Source organism: Apteryx mantelli, chromosome 1 (assembly GCF_036417845.1).
Source record: "Apteryx mantelli isolate bAptMan1 chromosome 1, bAptMan1.hap1, whole genome shotgun sequence".
Lineage (NCBI taxonomy): Eukaryota > Metazoa > Chordata > Aves > Apterygiformes > Apterygidae > Apteryx > Apteryx mantelli.
This window is the reverse complement of record NC_089978.1, coordinates 220,801,623-220,821,810: the sequence shown is the minus strand read 5'-3', so window position 1 is coordinate 220,821,810 and position 20,188 is coordinate 220,801,623. Positions and strand designations below refer to the sequence as shown.

Here is a 20,188-nt window from a genome sequence, read left to right as displayed (position 1 = left end):
GCACCATCTCGTTCTTCTCACATCAGGCACATGAATGCCTCTTCTTCAGCCCGTACAAGCTTCTCCCTCTCACTCATACTCCCTGCGCCCTTGTTTTCTTCACAACCTTTCCTTCTACAATGATAATTGGGTCTACCCCTTTAGAGAGCTACTACAATGCAATAGCTCTCTGCTTTCTCAAGCCTACTCACAATCCCATCCCTCCTATGCAGGATAATTTCACAAATTAAAGCCTACCCTGTGACAGGCAATTTTTTAGGTTAATGACAATTTTGCCCCTGACATGCCCAGTGCTATATTAAGCTCAGTCAAATGCTGTCTCTGTGGAGAAGCAGGAGAAGGGCTTTGAGGGTGTCAGTTTTCCTCATCTTGTTCAGCAAGGACTTAACTATGTTTGCAAGACTTAACTATGTTTACCAGAGGGAACCTCCCCTCCTTACATATGGTACCAGTGAACCCTGGCATTCAGGGTACTTTGAGATGTCCGTGTAGCAGGCACCCCAAGAAGAGCACAAGGTTTGCTGGCTACCACCTGGAAACCTGCATGCCAGCATATGAGAATGAGTGACAGGTGAGTTGATAATCAGTAGCCTTATGGGTCCAGCTGGGCAGGAAAAGGTTTCGGAAGCAGTCTTTACATTTTTCATTGCTTTGACTAACATAAGGCAAAAATATTTGTCAAGACAACTAATTTGCCAGTTCTTTTTGATCTGAGCTCTTGAAAACACTCTGGAAGCAAAACCGGGAGTCTGAACACTTTCAAAGGGTTAAAGGCAAGCAATGGGAGCTGGAAGAACATTTCAAGTTCAGTAGTTGCAAGGCTTTCCCGTGAAACTAGAATAGTTCGGGAAGCAGTCAGACCTCAAATCTGTGCTGTTTTTACCTCTACCTGGCATGATGGGAAGCAGCAGCACACTGAAATGCTGTTTCTACATTCCCAAACCGTTAGAGCTCAAGCTCTTGCAACTATTTTTTAATCCAGTAGAGATGCACATGAGTACAAGGTGTGTTATGCTTCTGGAGATTTGGAGGAGGATTAGGTAAATAAAACCAGTTCTTCTTCACTTCTTAAACTATTCTTTAACCCGTGTACTATTCACATCTAACGTCTAATCTATAACTGGTGCATTCAGGCCATCTCCTTTCCTAATAGCTCAGCTCTGCTTACTGTTTGGATAAGCCATGCCTATCTGGTTTATTACTGATGCAACACACTTTTCCTGATTTTAGCAAGCATATGGGGACAACACTGCAGACCTCTTTGGCAAACTACTGCAAAAATCATTTCCTGGTCCTCCATATTAACCGCACAGTACCCCTCTGCAACCTCCAGCCCCCTTTGAAGGATCCCTCTTTCTATAGCATCACATATTTGCCTTCATTTTAAGACTCCTCACAACACACCCACCATCCCACTTTGTTAGGTAAAGGTGTCCCCTCCGCTGTTCAGCGATGTCAGCCTCCATCACACATGGTACTTTTAACCATGCAGCTCCTGCTTTCTCCTTTGCTGCCCCTCAGACTTGAAGAGTTACATAAAAATGAAGGATTTTCTCATTTCTTTTAACTCCCTTTCAAGTTCTTTCTCCTTTTCTTGTATTCCCTTGTCCATCTTTGCCTGTTGTCTCTTGCATTAGAGATTTCAGTCTGTTGGGAGAGACCATCTTTCTGCTATTTTAATTTCCCCTGAAGCACCAGAGATCACACACAGGATATAGTCAAGACATGCAGAGCCTCCTCCTAAAATTAAGATAACCGAGGCAGATGCCTGGCTAATCTCCCATTTACTTGTATTCATCCAAATGATTCTCCTCATTTAGAGCCGGTCAGCTCTCCCCTGGTCAGATCAGCAGGACCGCAAGAATTGGTTTCTTTTTCTTGGTCTTTCCCTGTAGGAGCAGCAAGGCCCATTTCATGAAGGTTTTCTTTACATTTCACTCTGAGACCAGCAGTGCACTTGATTTTCTCCTGTTCTCTTTCCATGGCAGATTTCAGAAGATCAGTGATCATAATCAGTAGCTGTTAGTCTTGTTCAAGGGATCTGGAAGTGTGTGTGGTCTGTAGTGAGAGGGCACGAAGCAGACATTTTGTGGGCTTTGCTGTGCTGTTGCTCTCAATTGCAAGGAACTGAACTAATGCCTGTGCTCTCTTCCTCTCCAGACAGGAAATTTAAGTGCTAACATAACTTGTCCTTTTGAAAAGCATATTTAACTTGTTAGATACCAAGAGAGGGATACGAATCAAATGTAGTTGCAGTAAAGATGCAGCAGTTTGCTTTTTCATAAAACCTGGTGCAACTACTCATAAGTGAAAACTGAAGAGCGAGGTCTTCTCTGAACAGGAACACAGCACCCCAGTTTTCTGGACTGATCAGCCCCACCACACTGAGCCTTGTCATTACTGTGGGCTCATACCAGCCTATGCCTGATATCTAGGTCAGAAGCAAGACCAGCCAAAAGAGACATCTCAGTTAACATCCCTCGTTGTGGAGAAGATACCTTCAGCACACACATAGATTATTCCACTGGGTGCAAGAACACTAAAGGGCTTATTCTCATCATGAAGGGGTCATTTCACAGGTGAGATGCTCTCCTAATCTTTTGATTTGCAGGACTAAAGTTGGCTGGGCTCAGCAGTAATATCTCATCTTCATCTGCTTTGAGTTACACACTTATCTGAAGGGGGCATTCTGCAAGGCACCTGTGATGAGCTTGCCCTGAAAATGTTAATTGAAGCAATAATAGCTAAGCTTAAGCAACTGGATGTTGAGGATAATGATTTGTGAGTGAAGATAATTATTTGGTAAGCGTAGCATGACTTCTGTTTTACAAGACAATGAAAAGTCAGGCTATCATCAGCATATAGCAATTAAGAGACCAGTGTTACCCACAGTCAACATTCACGTAAAGTGATTTTGAGAGTGCTGAGAACTGCCCTACGCTGTAGCAACAGGTTGATGGCACTTGCCACGTAGCTTCAGAAAGCAGCAGTTTCCTATTTCAGAAAAAGCAGGTTCTGAACAATTTCACAGGTCTTTCTTCCTTCTCCCCACCCTCATCTCATCCTCCTATGAGAAACTTCATTCATTGCCAGTCTCTCCAAGCACGGAGAAACGCCAAGCTGTGCTGGGAGCACAGTGAGGGTGGAAGAGTGCTCCAGCAGGCACTAGCAGCATTTCTTAGAGATACTCATGCAGAGGCTACTCAAAGTACATGTTTGTTTTATTAATTCAACAGGTGTTTTAACACACCTAGCACCTCCTAACAAAAAGGAATGATTTCCAGAGCAGTGCAGTTGACTAGTTAGGTAGGCTCACACCTTCTTTGCAGAGAAACACTGGGTACACCACAGTCCTCCTCCCCTTAGTGACAGATGTTAGTGTCCAAATAAGGCCAGGATTTCATTCCAGTTTGCTACACAAAAAAAACAACATACTGGATTCTAATAAATCTTCAGACATTCAGAATTAGGGAAAGACGAAATCTATAAAAAGCTACTAGTGATCTCATGATGTCACTGGAAAACACTGTTTACAGGAAGAAAATGCACAATGTCATGAGTTCACTGTTCTAATTCTAAAGTCCCTCAGTTCCGGGAATGCTTTCGCTGCTGAAATGTTGTGCAGTTCTCGGGCAAAGGAGGGCTGAGAAGCACAAGCAGCAGTGGGAGAAGATGAGACAGACAGTGAGGAAGGTACACAACAGTGAGGTTTCTAACTCTTAACAAAACACTGATTTGATCTCCTTCTCTGGAGATATTCAAAACCCGCCTGGACGTGTTCCTGTACAACGTGCTCTAGGTGACCCTGCTTGAGCAGGGGGGTTGGAGTAGATGAGCTCCAGAGGTCCCTTCCAACCTCAACCATTCCATGATTTTCATGAACTACTGCCATTGAAGTATCAGCCTTCTCTTAAAGTAACTTCAGGCTGAGCTATCGACACACAAGTTGCATACTGCGGTTGCTGCAGCTTTACCCATCTCCTGTGAACTATGCATTTGATGTCTCTGGAAAACACAACTGACTGTGGTGGCATTTAAAGCCTCTGTGCCTCAAACACATTCAGACCCAGACACTCACAGCCTGCTTTTGGAATAAAAAACAGTAGTAGTATAAGAGCCTCGGGATGTTTTGTGAAAGCTACACTGTAGTTTCCAATTATGCTCAAGTGATACATTTTAATAGCTACCTTCTTCAGTGAAATAAAAGTTTCCATTTATGCTAACTTTGATGTGATAATAGGGAGGAAAAGTGCATGTTAGCACTCTCCCATTACTATTTTACCAGCTCAAAAAAGTCTGATGGAACACAGGTTTTAATCACAACAGAGATCAAGAGCAAACAAACATTCATTTCAGAAAAGCCATAATTAGGGAGAAGAAAGGAAAGAGGCATCACCACCAAAAACACTTGGCCTTCAACAGTGTTAGGTCTCAGGCCAACAAACAAGTGACTTTAAATGGGATAAATTTGTGTAGTGAATAAATACAAGCCAATTGAAGAATTTATTGCAGATTGTGCAGAACAAGTGGGTATTCAGGGAGGATTAAAAACATTTTTTTAATCAATATAAACAGATTTTCAGGAACAACTCTTCTTTCAGATGCCTCCTTAAAACCCATCCTTCTCTGGTGTGAAGAGACAGGTTCTTTGCTCCTGCCTGACCTCATCCCATGCAGGCTGCAGCCAAGGGCATCATGTCATGTTACATCTCTCTAGAGTGACTGTAGGCTGCCAAAAAGGGACACCTTACTTCCTTTCTCCCACCCACAGGTGCCTGCCCTGGCCCTGCAAGCTGAATTCAGCAGTCTCACCACCTCAGGATAAGGTGGCCGACCTACTGTAAGACTTCACTTTTTTGGGCACTGGTTCAATGGAAAACCCACTACCCCATTTGCCCTGCAACCACAGTGTCAAGAACGGCCACAACGACTGCAGCGGGACTGGAGCTGATTTGGGGAACCAGGACCACCTCTTTGGCAGCAGTCCACAACTGCAGCAGCTTTGAGAAAACACAAAGCTGGACTCAGGTCCTCTCCAACCCTTGCTGCTCTGGCCAAGCTCCTCTGCCAGCCCCATCCAGGGATCACACCAGACAGAAGCTGCTTTTCCTTGCTTTCTCCTTTTTACCTCAGATTGCAAACTTCAGACCGCCTATTGCTCAGGGGCTTAACGTGACACCACCCTTGTTGCCATGAGTTCACAAATTAACATCTCTTTCTGTCTTCTACCCATATCTTATCCACATAAAAACTCTAGTTTCTTTTGATCCTTCTATACAAAGTCAGCCAGCTAATTGGCATCAGTCCCCTTTGAATAACTACTGAGAACTGACGGTTATAATCAAAATATTCACAAATACATGAATACGTACAATCAACTCTGAGCCTCTCCCACAACTCATCTCAAAGTGACATTTGTCTCTTCTTCAGAGCCACACTTTCTTTACAGGTCTGAGACCCCTGGTGCTGAGCAAGTGCCAACGGATTGCAGAATGAGAAGAACACTGCATTTGAGTCATAGGATCACTGGTTGCAAAGAGAGCTGTGGTTCTGCACTGCCAGGCATGATACACAGATGCTAGGGAAGGGGAGCATGAGGTAGATCTTAAACAGGACATGTGACTTGACAGCCCGTTTCTGTCCTCCAAAGCCCAGCACAGCAGTACTCCAGCCCCGTGTGACTGCTGCTTCTGCAAAAAGAAAGCTGCAAAATGTTTCTAGATATTGGAGAGAATAGTTGACTCTGGAAAAAGATAAAAAAGATTTTGCAAGCTCCAAGCTTGGCTGGGGCTAGAGGGTGTGTCTTTTCCCAGCAAGGCGCTGGGCCTTCCCTGCTGGAGGGAGCTCCTTTCCAAAGCCAGCCTCCACACTTGCTCCTGCAGCTTGTATGCAAGGTACAAGCCAAGGTTAGGTATCATGTCTGGGGTGAGAGAGAGCACTCACTGTTTTCTTTTATTTGTGTGTGTTACCTCAGAAGAGATAACATGCCCTTGAGCTGCCAGCTTCACCTGGCTTCACCTCCAGACATTAGATTAACTCTGAAGCTGGGAACAAGATTACAGAGTAAACAAAATCCAAAACAAGGTTTCTTTATCTGTCCCAGAAGCCCACCTGCAATTTCTTTGCCATGTTCTAGCTGCTAGAGCTGAGGACATGAGGTTCATCAAAACACTCACCCAGCAACTGGTAAAGCATGCTGATTCTGGGTCAGAAACCAGCTGGCGGCAGAGTGAATATCTTCTCAGTAAATCCATTCTTCCATCTGCCTCAGGCCTGCCTTGCTTTGGGCACACTCTCTAGCCTCCTCTCCCTCTGTTTAACAGAGCAATTACCTCTCCCATTCATACTTTAAACCTGATTCACATCGTCATTCAGGAGTTAGTGGCATTGCTGATGGGGGGGAAGTGATGGAGGGAAAATTATAAGATATTAAGATGTTAACAGCAGCTCACAGCCCATAACTATCATAGGAAATATTCACTGTTCATAACTGGATGAAGTCATTGTCTCCAGCATGCTATCAACTGTCTCCTCCCCTTTTAGACACAGCTTTGTGGGATTATACAGACAAGAGGCTGACTACAAATACTCTGTTCAAACCACATCCCTTCACACCTCCCTGGCCACATATCCCTCTTCTGGAAGAGTTAGGAATCTCTAACATCACAGAAGTGAAACTTGATGCTTTATACAAAAGTTAAACTAATGCTTAAAAAAAATCTCACTAAAACAGCAGATTTGAGAATGCGCAGAAATGCTGCGGCCATGAGAGTCTAAGGGTACAAGCAAGGCAGCGCCTGGAAGAGCACACGTCTAATAAAGGATATTACCTCGCCCTCAAACATTGCTGAATGTATTTAGTGCATCCACAGACCCTTTCAGTCAGAGGCCTCAACCCTGCAACTGGAGCTGCGTTTCTGCCTGTAGAGATATTTGACTAAAATCAGACTGGTGGGCAGAGGACTCCTCCTCTAGGGTCAGATTACAGGGCTGGAGACAAAGGGCTTTTTCATGCCTGCGCACACACTTGCAAGAGTTAAGGCGAATCAACTGGAGGGAGGAAAGGAGGGGAAGTCACTGTGCATATGTTTAAATATATTTAAGTTCTGGTGCAGAAGTGCTTGCTTAGAGAGCAGGGGTCTTTGTTTTAAGTGATCTGTGTGGTTCTCCAGGAAGCCCAGCTGAATCCAATCCCTGACCTCCTGTTTTTTCTGCTCAGAAGAGCTCTTCCCAGCTGGCTGGGTAGTCCACACGCAGCTCTTGCCTGCCATAGCCCGGAGACCCAGCTACAGATCCTGCCTGTGACAGGTGGTTAGATGCGATCACAACTGACAGGGAGAAAATCACCCACTATCCCATACCGGCTCTGTGCAAGGTTAGGTTGATTTAGTGCTCAGGAACTGACCCCTACAGCACGACCACTCAGAAATAAGAGGCGAGTTTGCATATTTGAAGTAGTTTAAAAAATTACTGCTTCCAGTTGCTTATTCTCTCCCTCTACCCTAAGTTGCCACTTCTCCAACAGAACTGAAGGGACCAAACTATTTAAATTAAATGTTATTAGTGGTTTGCAGCAAGCTGGCCGGCCCTGCACTACTGGACTGGCAAAACCACAGCAAGCAGGTCAAGGGAAGATATTCAGTATTTGTGAGACCTCATGAGGGCATTGGGTCCAGTTTTGAGCCTCCCAGTACAAGAAATATCAAAAACTGGAGCAAGTCCAGTCAAGGGCTACCAAAATGGTCTTGGGACTGCAACACAGTATGAAAGAGGAGAGGCTGAGAGTGGGTTTGCTGGGGGAAGAGAACGTGAAGAGAGGATCTGACTTCTGTCTACAACTACCTAAAAGGGGTGGGGAGAGAGAAGACGGAGAGAGGTTGTCTTGGGCACTCACAGCCAAAGAAAAAGAGGTAACAGGCACAAGTTGTAGCACAGAAAATTCTTGTCTAATAAGTAAGTTTTTCAAAATAAGTTTGATCAAACTCTGGAACAGGGACCCAGAGAGACAGAGAAATCTCCATCCTTGGAGGTATTTGAAACTCACCTGGACAAGTCCCTGAGCAAACTGACCTAAGTCTGAAGTTGCTTTGAGCAAGGGTTGGACTAAAGATCTCCAGATTTCCCTTACTAATTAAACTTTTCTATTATTCTACAAACAAGCCTCAAGTCAGTGACTTCTTGAACTGTTCTACTTACATCAAAAGACCACATCTAGGTGCTGAGCTGGCATCATTTTGCCTGTGAGAAAGTCTCTGGATGAAGGTTTAATACATCCGTGTCTTATCTGCGTCAACTTCTTTCAGTTTTATCGTAATTCTGCTGAGCCTTTCTACACAGACAAGCCTCACAAAGGAATGCACGACCATCCCACAAGCAACCAGCGTGTTTCATCACCTCACCGAGCCACCGAAGCCTTTAATTACGTTACGCTTTTCAACTGTGGTAATTACGGACCTACAAGATGATCCTGCAGCGTGTTTCTATGAAAACATTTATTTTTAAAGTTCATTAAAACATTCTGCCACCCAGAACACACCGTGTTTACTAAAGCCAGCCATCATGAAAACTGAGCACATTGATGTTTAACTTGCTTTGATTTAGGCCATCAAATAAAGAACATCCATTCCAGCCCCTGGGGAATATCACCAGGTCTCAAAACGAGGCACTGCCCAAGTCCCCTTTCTCCCATCCATTCCCAGGGCACAGATGAGGCCGAAGAAAGGCAAGAGCATCTCTGGCCGCTACAACCCAGGCAGTGAAAAGCAGCTTCCAGGCTGGGCTGTAAAGGATTGCAATCTCCCAGTGGGTACAAAGAACTACAGCAGTAAAGAAAAGACCATGATCGCATCTCAGGGAGAACCTCAGCTCACATACAGCATTTAGAGGTAGAAACTGGGGTTCAACAGGACAAAGCTAGAACTGAAGGATTTATATTTTTCTGATACACTACAGATCGCTACACTTAGAAGGCCTGAAGGCAGACTGCAGCTGCACAGAAAAACAAACAGAGGAATACGTATTTGTGTGTAAGGGTCAGAAGTTTTATAGATATGCTCCCTTCTCCTGTCCTAAGCCAGCTGACAACCACTATCCTAATTTAACAGCTTAGGGCATCCACATATCCAAGCCCACCATCTCCAGAGCTGGGAATGTTTCCCTGACAGCCCTGCACTTTCCATACCACCAGCATGAGTGGAGAAGTCATTTCCTAACCCCAAGGGCAACCGAAAACACAAGCCACCTCTAATCAATCTGGGTTTGTCTAGATGTGAGTCAGCAGGAGATGGGGCGTTCAGGGGTCAACTGCTGATAGGGCAGGATCCGTTTATGAACGGAACCAGGTATCGTTATTGGGGTCAACACAGATAAACTGAGCTTCTGGTTAACTCAAGAAGTAAGTTTCCTTCACAGGGTGGTCTTGGGAAAGGTCTCAAAGTCCGACACATCAGAATGACTACAATAGACGGCACACCGAGGCAATTAAAAATCAGAGTAAAAGCCAGGGCTGACCCTGGAGTCGAAGCAGGTCTCCCCACCTCAGGGGAGCACACCGATCAGGCATTACGGCCCACAGAGATCCTGAGGACCAAGCTGGCAGCGGCCAAGGGGGACCTGCCCAGTCTGGCCCTCCCTGCTGGACAGCCTCAGGCTCCTGATTTTATTGACATCCGCTCCCCACTCCCCCCTGCCAGCTGAGTTCCAGGGATCAGCGCTTGATATGGGTGACAAGGGGAGCCCAATCCCCTCAGATGTGGGGCAGCACGATAAGAGGGACTGGAGAGGGGAGAAGACATTCCAGCCCCAAATTGCACTGATGCCCACCCTAGGAAGCAGAGAGGACCCTCTCCTCTTTCCCCCCAAAGAGGTGGGGGCTGCAGGCAGCCAGGGGATACCCTCACAAGCAATGGGAAAGAAGGGAAGTCTTTGCATGAAAACCCAAGGGTAGTTTTGCACCCTGGGGTGGAGATGGGACCAGCCATCTTCCCCATTAAGGGATGGGGCAGGCAGGGGATCCCCTGTGGCCTGCAGACCACCCCTCTCCTCTACACACACACACTTACAGGATAGGAACAGGCAAGGGACCTCCCCACTCCCTTTATGGGGTAGTCAGAGATCCTCTAAATCCATGAACAAGCCTCCCTTATAGGATAGGGTTTGCTTACAGCCTAGAGAGTGTCCTCTTATAAGATAGGGGGGCAAGGAGTCCCCTACAGCCTAGGGGTGTCCCCCCCCTTATAAAACAGGAGGGCAACAGGTCCCCTACAGTCAGCAGGACCCCCTCCTTTAAAAGACAGGAGGATGAGGAGTTCCCTATGGCCTGCAGGGGTGGGTCGTTCTTATAAGATAAAGGGGTAAGCAGACCCCTATAGCCTGGGGGGGGCCCTTATAAGACAGGGGGAGGGATGGTGCCCTTTATGAGACAGACCAGCAAGGGTCCCCCCCTTTATAAGTCAGGAGGGTCCCCAACTGCCTGAGGGAAGGTCCCTTCTTAGGGGATACACAAGGGGCAGAGGGAGCCCCGCGGCCACCGGCCTGACGCGGCGACGGGGAGGGATCGCGGCTCCTACCGGCTGCAGGAGGCGGCCCCGCCGGGGGTGCTGTCCGCCGGCGGCGGCGAGCGGCTGGCGCGGGCCCCGGCACTGACCCTGCCCCGTCTCCGCCGAGGGGGCTTCGGGGCCGCGGGCTCAGCCTCCATGGGGACACCACACGTTGCGCCGGGAGCGGGCAAACACCGGTCGCGCCGCTTCCGCTCGGCGGGTAATGGCGGCGGCGGCGGCGGCAGCAGCGGCAGCGGCAACCGGGGGGTTTGAAAATGGCGGCGGCAGCGGCGGCGGCCAATCAGCGCCGCGGGAGGGGCGCGTTGCTAGGATACGCGGGGCTGGGCGGGGCGAGCGAGGCGGGAGGGGCGGCGGCGGCGGGTGGCGCAGCGCCCCCTGGTGCCGCGCGCTGCGGCGGCGGTTGCGGAGGAGCCCGGCGGCGGGGCCGTGTGGGGGGGGATGGAACTGAGGCACGGAGCCGTCGCGCCCGGCCGCGGTCCGGCTCTCCCCGGCCTTGCCCAGGGCTGCGGCCCCTTTCCCGCTGCCCCCCGCCCTTCCCCTCAGCCTTTTCTCCTCAGCGAGCACGGAGCCGGCGCCCCGCTGCCTCACGCAGGGCTGCCGCCGCCGCCGCCCTCGTCCCCTCGAAATCAACCGAAACGGCTGAAACAGCCTCAAATCTCAAAAGCGTACCTCAGAAATCGCCTCGGGTCACGAAAAAGTCCCTCAGGAACGGCCCCCCCCTCAAAAAAACCCCAAAAAATCGGCCCTGAAAAGCCACCAGGATCCCCCCCACCCCATTTTGGATTAAGCAGGACTTCAAGCAAGGCGTCCAGATGCGCTCAGCTGTTGGCTGGAAACGTGTCCCTTCTGGGCAAAATTTCGGTTTTCCTCCATTTTAGCCCTCGCCACGTGCAGATAGTGGCTGTTGGGGTGGGGGATGGACGGACAGACAGGGTCTTTCCCCTCATGCGGCGGCAGCCCCAAAGTTTCCAACCATTAGACCGGTCCTAGGAGAGAGGGAGGGTTGTGATTCACCCTTGCTTAGGAATTGGGATGGGAGGATCCACACTGGAGTGCAAGTCTGCCTTCAGACTAGACAGTTTTGGCCCAAAGACCTCCCTTTAAGGGTGCTGGCACCCCGGGCAGCTGTGCTGGAACGTCCTTTTACGGTTTATCACATTCGTTTCAGCGCACGTTGGTCTCAACTTCTGTGCAGCAGTTGGACTAAATGCTTTGAAACCCATAAAAAAAATCCTACATATATACAAGGCATTTCGCTAACTTGGCTGTATTTGAGTAATAAATCAGAAATGGATTCTTCAGAGATACTGAAAAAAAGCCTAGCTTTTGAAGTAGAAGCTGCAGCTTGAATCAGAAAAAGTAGATATCCCCCCTTTAAGCTGAAATACAGGAGGCTGCCAAAGGGTTAAACATAACCATATGCTAGACAAAGATTTGAAGGCTTTAGAAAGAAGTTGTACTTGTATTTTGAAATGTACCACTGGAATGGGAAGAAGAGCAAGCATACCCAATGCACCAGGCTTACTCTCAGCAGAGTATTTTGCTATGCCAGAATAGTCAGACTTAACACTGATACTATGCCAAAGCTAGGAGAATTAATTCTGCTTATGCTATTCCAATGCAGACTTCATGTGACAAAACTGTGAAGTTTCTATTTTTGTTCAAACCTAAACAGTTCAGCGAATTGTGTTGCCCCGCTTGGTATTTCATTTATATTGGCTTATAGTCACTGATAGGCACTCATATGCTTCATGGCCACCAGCCAGATTGTTCCCTTCTTGACAGTCCTTCTCCACAGCTTTGTCCTCTGCCCCAGAGAGACCTCCTTGCTCCACATCCGTCACGCCACACCACATACCAGTCACAGAGGCCTCTTTCACGTACATCATGTTGAACGCATGATCAGCTGGACCGTGGTTCCTGTAGCAGCCCTCCACAAACTGGTGTGTTCTCCTGGCACTGGAGAGCTCCTGGTCTTTCAGGACCTCCTGTTTTTTGCATTCTGCAATGGCCACAGTCACATCCCTGGGCACTGTGTTCCCCCAGTACAGTAGGCAGCAGGCCATGGACTTGTCAGATGACTTTTTCATCTGGTTGGAGAATTCAGCACTGATCCTGGTGATCTCTGGCATGGGAAAGTGCTTGCGGCAGGCCTTCTCCACTGAGGCTATAGGTGTGTAGGTCATGAAGGTGAAGCATATCCAGGGATGGGGTCACCAGGTTGGTCTGTCTTGTTGAAGTCAATACTGAAGGCACTGTTAAACCACAAGGATGCAATGGGAGGGGACAACACATGTCCCATCAGTGGGTACAAGTGGGATGCTGGGTGTCTAGGTTGTGGTTGCTGATGCCGTAGATGGCTTTGTTCTCCTGTGCATCCTGAGTGCTCCAGGGTGGGGTGGGAGGTCAGCTTGGAGCTGTATGTGGAAGCTGGCAGGTCTCCCTGTCTGCAGAGAGATCTGCAGGGCTGCAGCTTGGATCTGGATGAAGAGTTAAAGAAAAAGGAAGGGACTCACAGCCTGGTCTAAGCCATGGAAGACCAGGAACCCTTGCAGGATCCACACTGTTCTGCCGGCAGTGGGAGAAGAGAGCTGTGGGAGACTGCTACAGATGAATATTCAATCCAAATGTAAAATTTTCAAGGCCACACTTCATTAGAAGCCAATCACTATTGTATTGAGCTGTGGCCAGACAGGGAAGGGGAACATACCCTGAAATATGAACTCAAGCAGAGTCATATCTGCCTTCTTATCCACCTCTGTCACATCCACCTGTCTTTGCTTTTCAGTTATACGTTCAAGACACAGAAAGTCTCCATCCATCTGTACACAGTGCAAGTGTGATGGAAGTCAGACCTGCCTCCACTGCACCCATCATGCTTTGTTTGCCATAAGTCTTGTCAAGTAGTGCCCAACTCCAGCATTTCTTTCCCAGGGGAGTAGCAATCCCAGACTTTAGGTAGCATCTTCCTTCCCACTGACAAACTCCTCACTGTGGAAGAACAGTGGACAGCAATCTGAAGTTCACCTGTAGTGAAGGATGTTCGCTGGAGATCTTGGTAAAAGGGGGAGAGCAGAGAGAAGTAGATTGAAAATCAGAGTCACTCTTGCCTTTTTCTAGAAGGGACTTAAGTTGTTACGTTGTTACATTAGATGAATTTAAATTACAGCGGCTTCCCTACTACTCTACTCAGTAACTCACATCTGCGGTAGTCACAGGATCTGCTGAACAGTGAAAGAAAAAGGGAACCTCAAAGCCTGGGCCACATCTCGAAAGAGATGAAGAACCTCTCGTTGTGAGCCACAGGTCTCCTACTACAAACATTTAGGAAAGGTGAGAAGCCAATCCAGCTAAGGGATCCTCTTCAGACCTCTTGGGAAGGAGGTTGTGTTCCTTCTTCTGTTAGATTTCCACCAGGTTTTGGTATTTCTCCAGTGACTGTGGGCTCTGGGGCAGGGTGGATGCTCTGGACAGCCACTTCCCCAGTCAACTTTCACTAAAGAAGGGTGCAGAGGAGCTTGTTCATTTGCTTGGTTACGGGAATGGTGCTCTGTGGTTGGATCCCATGTGTGAGGCTGTACTGAATTGTTCATCTACACACCAGCCTGCCTGGCAGAGATAGAAATGCATAACCCCTGGGGAGGACTAGGAAAGAAGAAAACCAAGAAGCTCTACGAAAGAAATCTGTTCACAGTTTCAGTTCCCACCCAAGAGGCAGTAGCAACAGCAACGATTTCATCAGAGGAGCTGGAGGCTGCACGGGAAAAACCCTCCTCATGGAGTCTCCAGTAGTGGCGTGACACTAAGGAGATCTGCCTCTAACACATTCCTCCCTTGCTCCACTGTACGGCAGTACGTATCAGACTGGAGACATCATGCCCAAGGGAAGCCCCAACTTATTATCACAGTTGTGTGGGCAGCTGAGGGCTAGCACTGGGCTGGAAGGATACATCACTCTGCTAATCAGCACATGAACAAGAGTCTTCAGCTAGACGCTCCAGCCTCACCCAGTGTCTTCTTCTGGCTTACGCATGAGACTTATCAGCTGTGTAGCCCTTATGGCTGCTACTTGTGCAGTTTATACACTCACCAGAGCTGGAATTTTAATAAACATAAGTGGATTTAGGATGCTACGCAAAGATACAGTCTCAGAGACAGACATGAAGGTCCACACTGGTAGGCACAACCAGGCTTCCTTCTGAAGGTCAGGAGATTGTGACAGAAGCTCGGCCTTGCTTTGGGCCAGATCCTGACTTTACGTCAAGTCCCCAGTAGTGTCCGAAGCTCTTTACACCCCTGGAAATGAACTCAGGCAGTCGAGTGTGTATCAAAAACAAGTAATAGCTAAAGATTATGGACACAGAGTGTCCATGAGAACTCATGAGTGGTGGACCGCTAGAACTACCGACAGAGCACAGCGTCTCAGAGGCTTGCTCAGAGGCTTCCCACTGATGCTGCAGCATCCACCTGCTAGCAAATGCTGTCAGAGGTTGCAAAACTGAATTTTCAGAAGCTCATAATGCTCCGGGAGAAATTGTAAGTTTGACCTTTGCTCCATGCTCCATCTTTGGGGCCAGAGAGGACTTTATTCAAAGGAGGACTTTTGCCTGCTTGGCTTTCTCCTCCCAGCTCTCAGCAAGGAGTAGTAACAACTATATTGACTTAAATGGATAGCCTGCCTAGTGAGGACTATGGCCTTTTGGAAAGATTTTTTGGATTAGGCAGAGGATTAGTAACACATGCATTAAGGACTCGTGGCTCTCAGACAAGCAGACTTAATTAGGCAAAGATTAAAGCATGCTTCATTGACACCAATCTCTTTCAGAATTCAAAGTGTCGAGTTATTTTGTAGAATTTTATACACTTGGCAGTGTTGCTCATTTAAGCACTTACACCACTTTGAAAGTAGTCAGCTGGAGGATTTGAGGCAGCTTAGACATTTATGGTGCCATAAAACCTTAGGCCATAAATTGCACATGATGAGGGTGCGTGTCACCGTCAGTACTTCAAGTCATTAAAACAAGAAAAAAACTGCCTCATATTTTCATCTTTAAAATCCTAGAAAATAAGTGCCATAAAACTACATGAAAATTGCCCTTATGTTCCAGTTAGTCAGCAAGCATTAGGCTAGATAATACATGTGGTTCACAGCCACAACAGTAACTCTGCCAAGTGACACAGTCAACTTGTGAAAGGTTTCAGAGCTCTTCCATAAGGCTTATGAGATATCCAAGCTGGCCAAGCTGTTGTAAGCCTCGAGTGATGCATTTCCCAACTGTTGCATACCGTGCAGAATTAATTCCTTTCAGAAGAATAAAAAAAGAAAATTAGTTTGGATAATCCAAGTCATTCTGTTCTTCTGTTCTCATTCCTTGCACCTTCTACAGACACTGCTTTTAGGCCTCACTGGTGTTTTGTCTTAGCCAGAGAGCTAGCCAATGTAAAAAGCCAGTTTTAATAATAGTGCAGCCCTTACGCATAGTTTTGCAGTGCATTCCATCTTTCAGAAGGTGAAGGAAAAAGTATTTTGCTTCTACATCCTCACACCAATTGTTTACATATGCTTAATGAGAACATTTATCATTGTTGCAGAGTCAGGACCATTAGAAAAGCTCCACGAGCTGTAAGTAATCAGAATCGTCTATCATTCGTCACCTTTGTCTGTGGCAATGGGAAGCTCAAAATGGGCTCTTGCTCAAAACTTCTCCCTTGCACAGCTCAGTACCACAGGGGAACAGGTCTCTTTAACCCCAACACTGTGAGGTCCTTTTGACACTGCTGCAAATTTGATTTCAGTGGCTCCCAGCCAATCCTTTTCCATAAGAGAGAAAGGATATGTGTAGAGATGAGAAGACCTCACATGGCCAAGAACAAATATGTCTACAAACCTTTTCCAGCCATGCAATAGAGCTCCACACCCTACGTAGTCAGGTTAATCACAGCGATTATTCATCTCAAATCGCACATGAGAAAGGATTCTTCCAGCAGGGGAGAGAAGCCTCTGCACTGAAATCTAATTCCTCCACAATACTTGATGCAAAGCTTCAGTTTTCAACTCCGCTGAGGGCAGTGTTGTCAGTTCTGATATTAAACATGAAGGGAAGCACTAAGGCTGAGTTTTTATACTGGTCACAAGATTGCAAAGAGCTTTTCTAACCCTGTATTTGCTCTAGGTGTTTTCCATGTATGGACAGGCAGGGAGGAAAAGTCTCTTATTGGGAAAGGTATTTCATAGAGAGTCAATATAAATTGAACCAATGCTGCAAATGCAGCTTTAGACCAGGCAGTTCCATGGTGAGTGCTAATGGCAGAGCCCTAGTGAATGACAGGGAGTCTGGCTCAGTCTCTTGCAAAAACTTGCAAGAATTGTGGTAAGGTCAAGTAGTAAGAGAGCAGAGAGCTGCTAGGATCCCCTACAGCATCAGATAAAATCGCTTTATTGGCAGAAAAAAAGACACAGCTCAGTCGCTTGCCTTCCCTCAAGAAATGTACACGCACACACGCTCTTGAGAGCTGAGACAATTTCAGCTTTACAGGCTGGGGAAAGCAGGAGGAAGATCAAGAAGAAAAAGGGAAAAAAAGGATATCAGAAAGATGAAAAAAGTCATGCAGCACGAAGTTAGCTATGGGGAGTCCAGCTGAACAAATTGGAACTGAAAGTGCCCCTGAGCTGACGCTAACCTTGGACAACACTCAAGGGCACTAGACAAACTGATGGTAGAGTCTGTCAGCTGGATAAAAATCAGAGGAGAGACTTCAGGGGATATGTTATATACACTTTCCCTGCCCTTTGCGCTTCTCTAAGCAGCTACTGACGGCCACTGTTGGGAGCAGGGCACTGGGAGACGGACTTTGTCTGACACACTACAGCCACGCTCAAACTCATTAAAGGATATAAATCCATTTCTTTTAAGTCGCTTTAGAAGAAAGCTTTTCCTTAAAGCATTTATCTCATTACTTCTAAAGCAATTAAAGGGAGGAGAGTAGAAATAACTCTTTGCATCTGGAGAATAAATAAAAATATATCCTTACAGTCTTGCTAGCGCTACAGCCTAACCCCACTGCAAAGACTCCCCTACCCCACAGCTGGTTCCTATCTGCTATAGGGAAGGCGAAGGAGAAGCACAGCTGTGCAGACACAAATAAAGAGATGGTGCTTTCTCCACCCTTGGTTACAGGAATAGCTTTGAGGCAGAGCTGGTTGGGGGAAATTCTGCTGGAACTGTATTCTGCTGAAATATGCATTTCCACTCAAATCAAGCTGTCTTGCAGAATGGGGATGGGTCTGCCAGAATTTTATTTGGAAAGAAAAATTGAGGGGAGAAGGAGAAAGAAGTTGGAATGTCAAAATGTCCCATTCTGATTGCCTTGAAATGAAGGTTTTCAGTCTGTAACTGTTTTTTGCTGTAACTTTTTTGCATTATGTTAGAGCATGCTAAAAGTTGCTATTGAGGCTGAATGCTTCTGTTGAAAGTACCTTCTTAGTAATTTCCTTTTGCTGAGAGTTTAATTGCTTTTCTGTGAGTATATATGAACAGATCCCCCTTCATCCAAACAGCTCCACTGTCTCACACTGCAAGGATGTGTTTGCAGATAGTGTTTGGCTGGAGGACAATTTGTGCATTAGAGGGAGGGGTAGGAAACCATGGAAGTGAAACAAGAGGAGTTGCCTCTGCTCATATCCTTCATGTGCGCGAAGCAGAAAGGTCTGATGCCAAGGCGAGGGAAGCAGCAGTATAGAAACCAGCCGTGCGTGGACAAAACACACAGTGAAATGCTAGAGATATGTGGGCTAGCGCTTGGATAAATCATTGCTGGTTATCAGTAACAGATGCCTGAGCTGAGGTTGGGGCCTCACTACACGATAGATAAAAGGCAACCACTATCAAAAGCAGTGCTTCAACGTCAGCCCTGGAGAACTTAAGTTAGGGGAATGGGGGCCTGAGACCTCACTATAACCAGGGGTGAGAAGTGGAGATGTCCAGAGGGTTAGTTGGCCCTTGAGTCAGCAGGTGCCCCTCAGGAGGTCCTCATTTTCTCACCAGCAGCAATGAGCAGACATGAGGCTCAAAGCCACACAGCAGAATTAGCAGGGCCACCATGCAATGGCCACCAAAGCCCGTGAGGGTCACGAAGGCTTTGTGAGATATATGCTTGCCTCAGGCTGAGTCTTGGGAACCGCTCCCATAGGAAAAATTCCTGCCTTATCAGAGGCTCAACAGTGGGGGAACTGGCATTAGGTGGGACGAACCCAGGTTTGCCCAGGTCCCTGGGGAGTCCCCGTTAATGGAATAAGTGGCTTTTTCTCTTTATGCCTCCAGAGGACAATGGAGGCAGAAGGAGACCTGCTGGGGAATGGGATCTGGCTGTTTGAGGCTAATGTGGAGGACAGAGATCTCTAGGACTGTTGTTCTGCATATTCGGTCAGTGCTAAATTCTGTTGAAAAGACAACGACTGCCTTTTGGGGGGATGAGGGTATGGAAAGTTGGCAGCTTTCACTCCTTAGAAAAAGGCATAATGAGAGCCAGTGGCTGGAAGCTGATGCTAGAGAAATTCACATGTGAAACGGAGCAAATTTAACTAGATGAACAATTAAACATGGGAGCAAATTACTCCTGAAATGATGGATTTTGGAGCTACATAAATCACTGTTTTTTCAGTTGAGCCAACAAACCAAAAATACTGAAACTTCCCACATTTTGGTTCAGCCTGAAGCTAAATGAGACTTTTTCCCCACTTTTCCCTGCTTCAACAACAACAAAAAGCAATGTTGGCTTAAATTAAACATTTTCCCTGTCCAGGGCCTTTGGATTCCCTGGGGGCATCGCTAACAAAAGCAAGTGACAGGCCTAAAAGGTGAAATTTCAGTGCCATTCTCCAAGATAGCACAGCAAAAGCAGTAACTTCTCTTTTCTTCAGCAGCCTGGTAATTCAAGTGCTTGCCCAGAGCACAATGACCACAGATCAGTTGTCCCCTCCATCTGAGGACGCTCGTCCAGCGTCTCTCAGGACACCACCCACATCCTTGCAGTAAGGAATTGTTCTAGAGGGACAAATAGCAACTGGTGCCAGACCGCATGGTGTGGCCAGCAATAGGAGGACCAGGGAAGTCGAAGAGGCAATATTTAGGATGCAGGAGTGAGAATGAGGAGGCAGCAGCTGTGAGATCTGGCTATAAAAAGGCTGGGAGCTGCCGCTACGGGTCCTCTGGGGGGTTGGTCTCTGTCTTGTTGTTGCTGTTCTAAATATGTCTTAGAGCTGACATCGCAGGCAGGTTGTAGCTGTCACCACCAGACTACAACACTCCTCTCCTTTGCTTTCCATCTCTCAAGAAAGAAAGACAGAAATTAGCCTCAAAAACTGTCTTGAGGTATTAAGTAGTTTGGGGTTGACTGAAGGCATGCCATCCAGAGAATAAACGAATGCTTCATGCTCCAAACAGCCCACGTTCCTGGTTTTCTCTATTGCCATGGGGGAACAAATGTCTCCCAGAAAGAGAAGATCTTGTCTGACTGGCAGGCTCAGTGCACCCATTTTGGGTGGTTCTTGGTTTAGGCTGGAAATGAATAACTTCTCTATACTCAGAGGCCACCTTTATTCCCAGCCAGAGGTTTGGGGCCTAGGACGA

At 47.2% G+C, this 20,188-nt stretch overlaps 1 protein-coding gene across 1 annotated transcript in view; it reads right to left on the bottom strand.

Annotated features, from left to right (window-relative positions):
* The window catches only part of NET1 (neuroepithelial cell transforming 1), a 53,787-nt gene extending 43,057 nt beyond the window's left edge, over positions 1-10,730 (bottom strand). The window contains exon 1 of the mRNA XM_067317566.1: positions 10,569-10,730. Coding sequence (XP_067173667.1) covers positions 10,569-10,696 — 128 coding nt within the window. The 5' untranslated portion in view covers positions 10,697-10,730. The remainder of the gene's footprint in view (positions 1-10,568) is intronic.
* Positions 10,731-20,188: the final 9,458 nt, after the last annotated feature.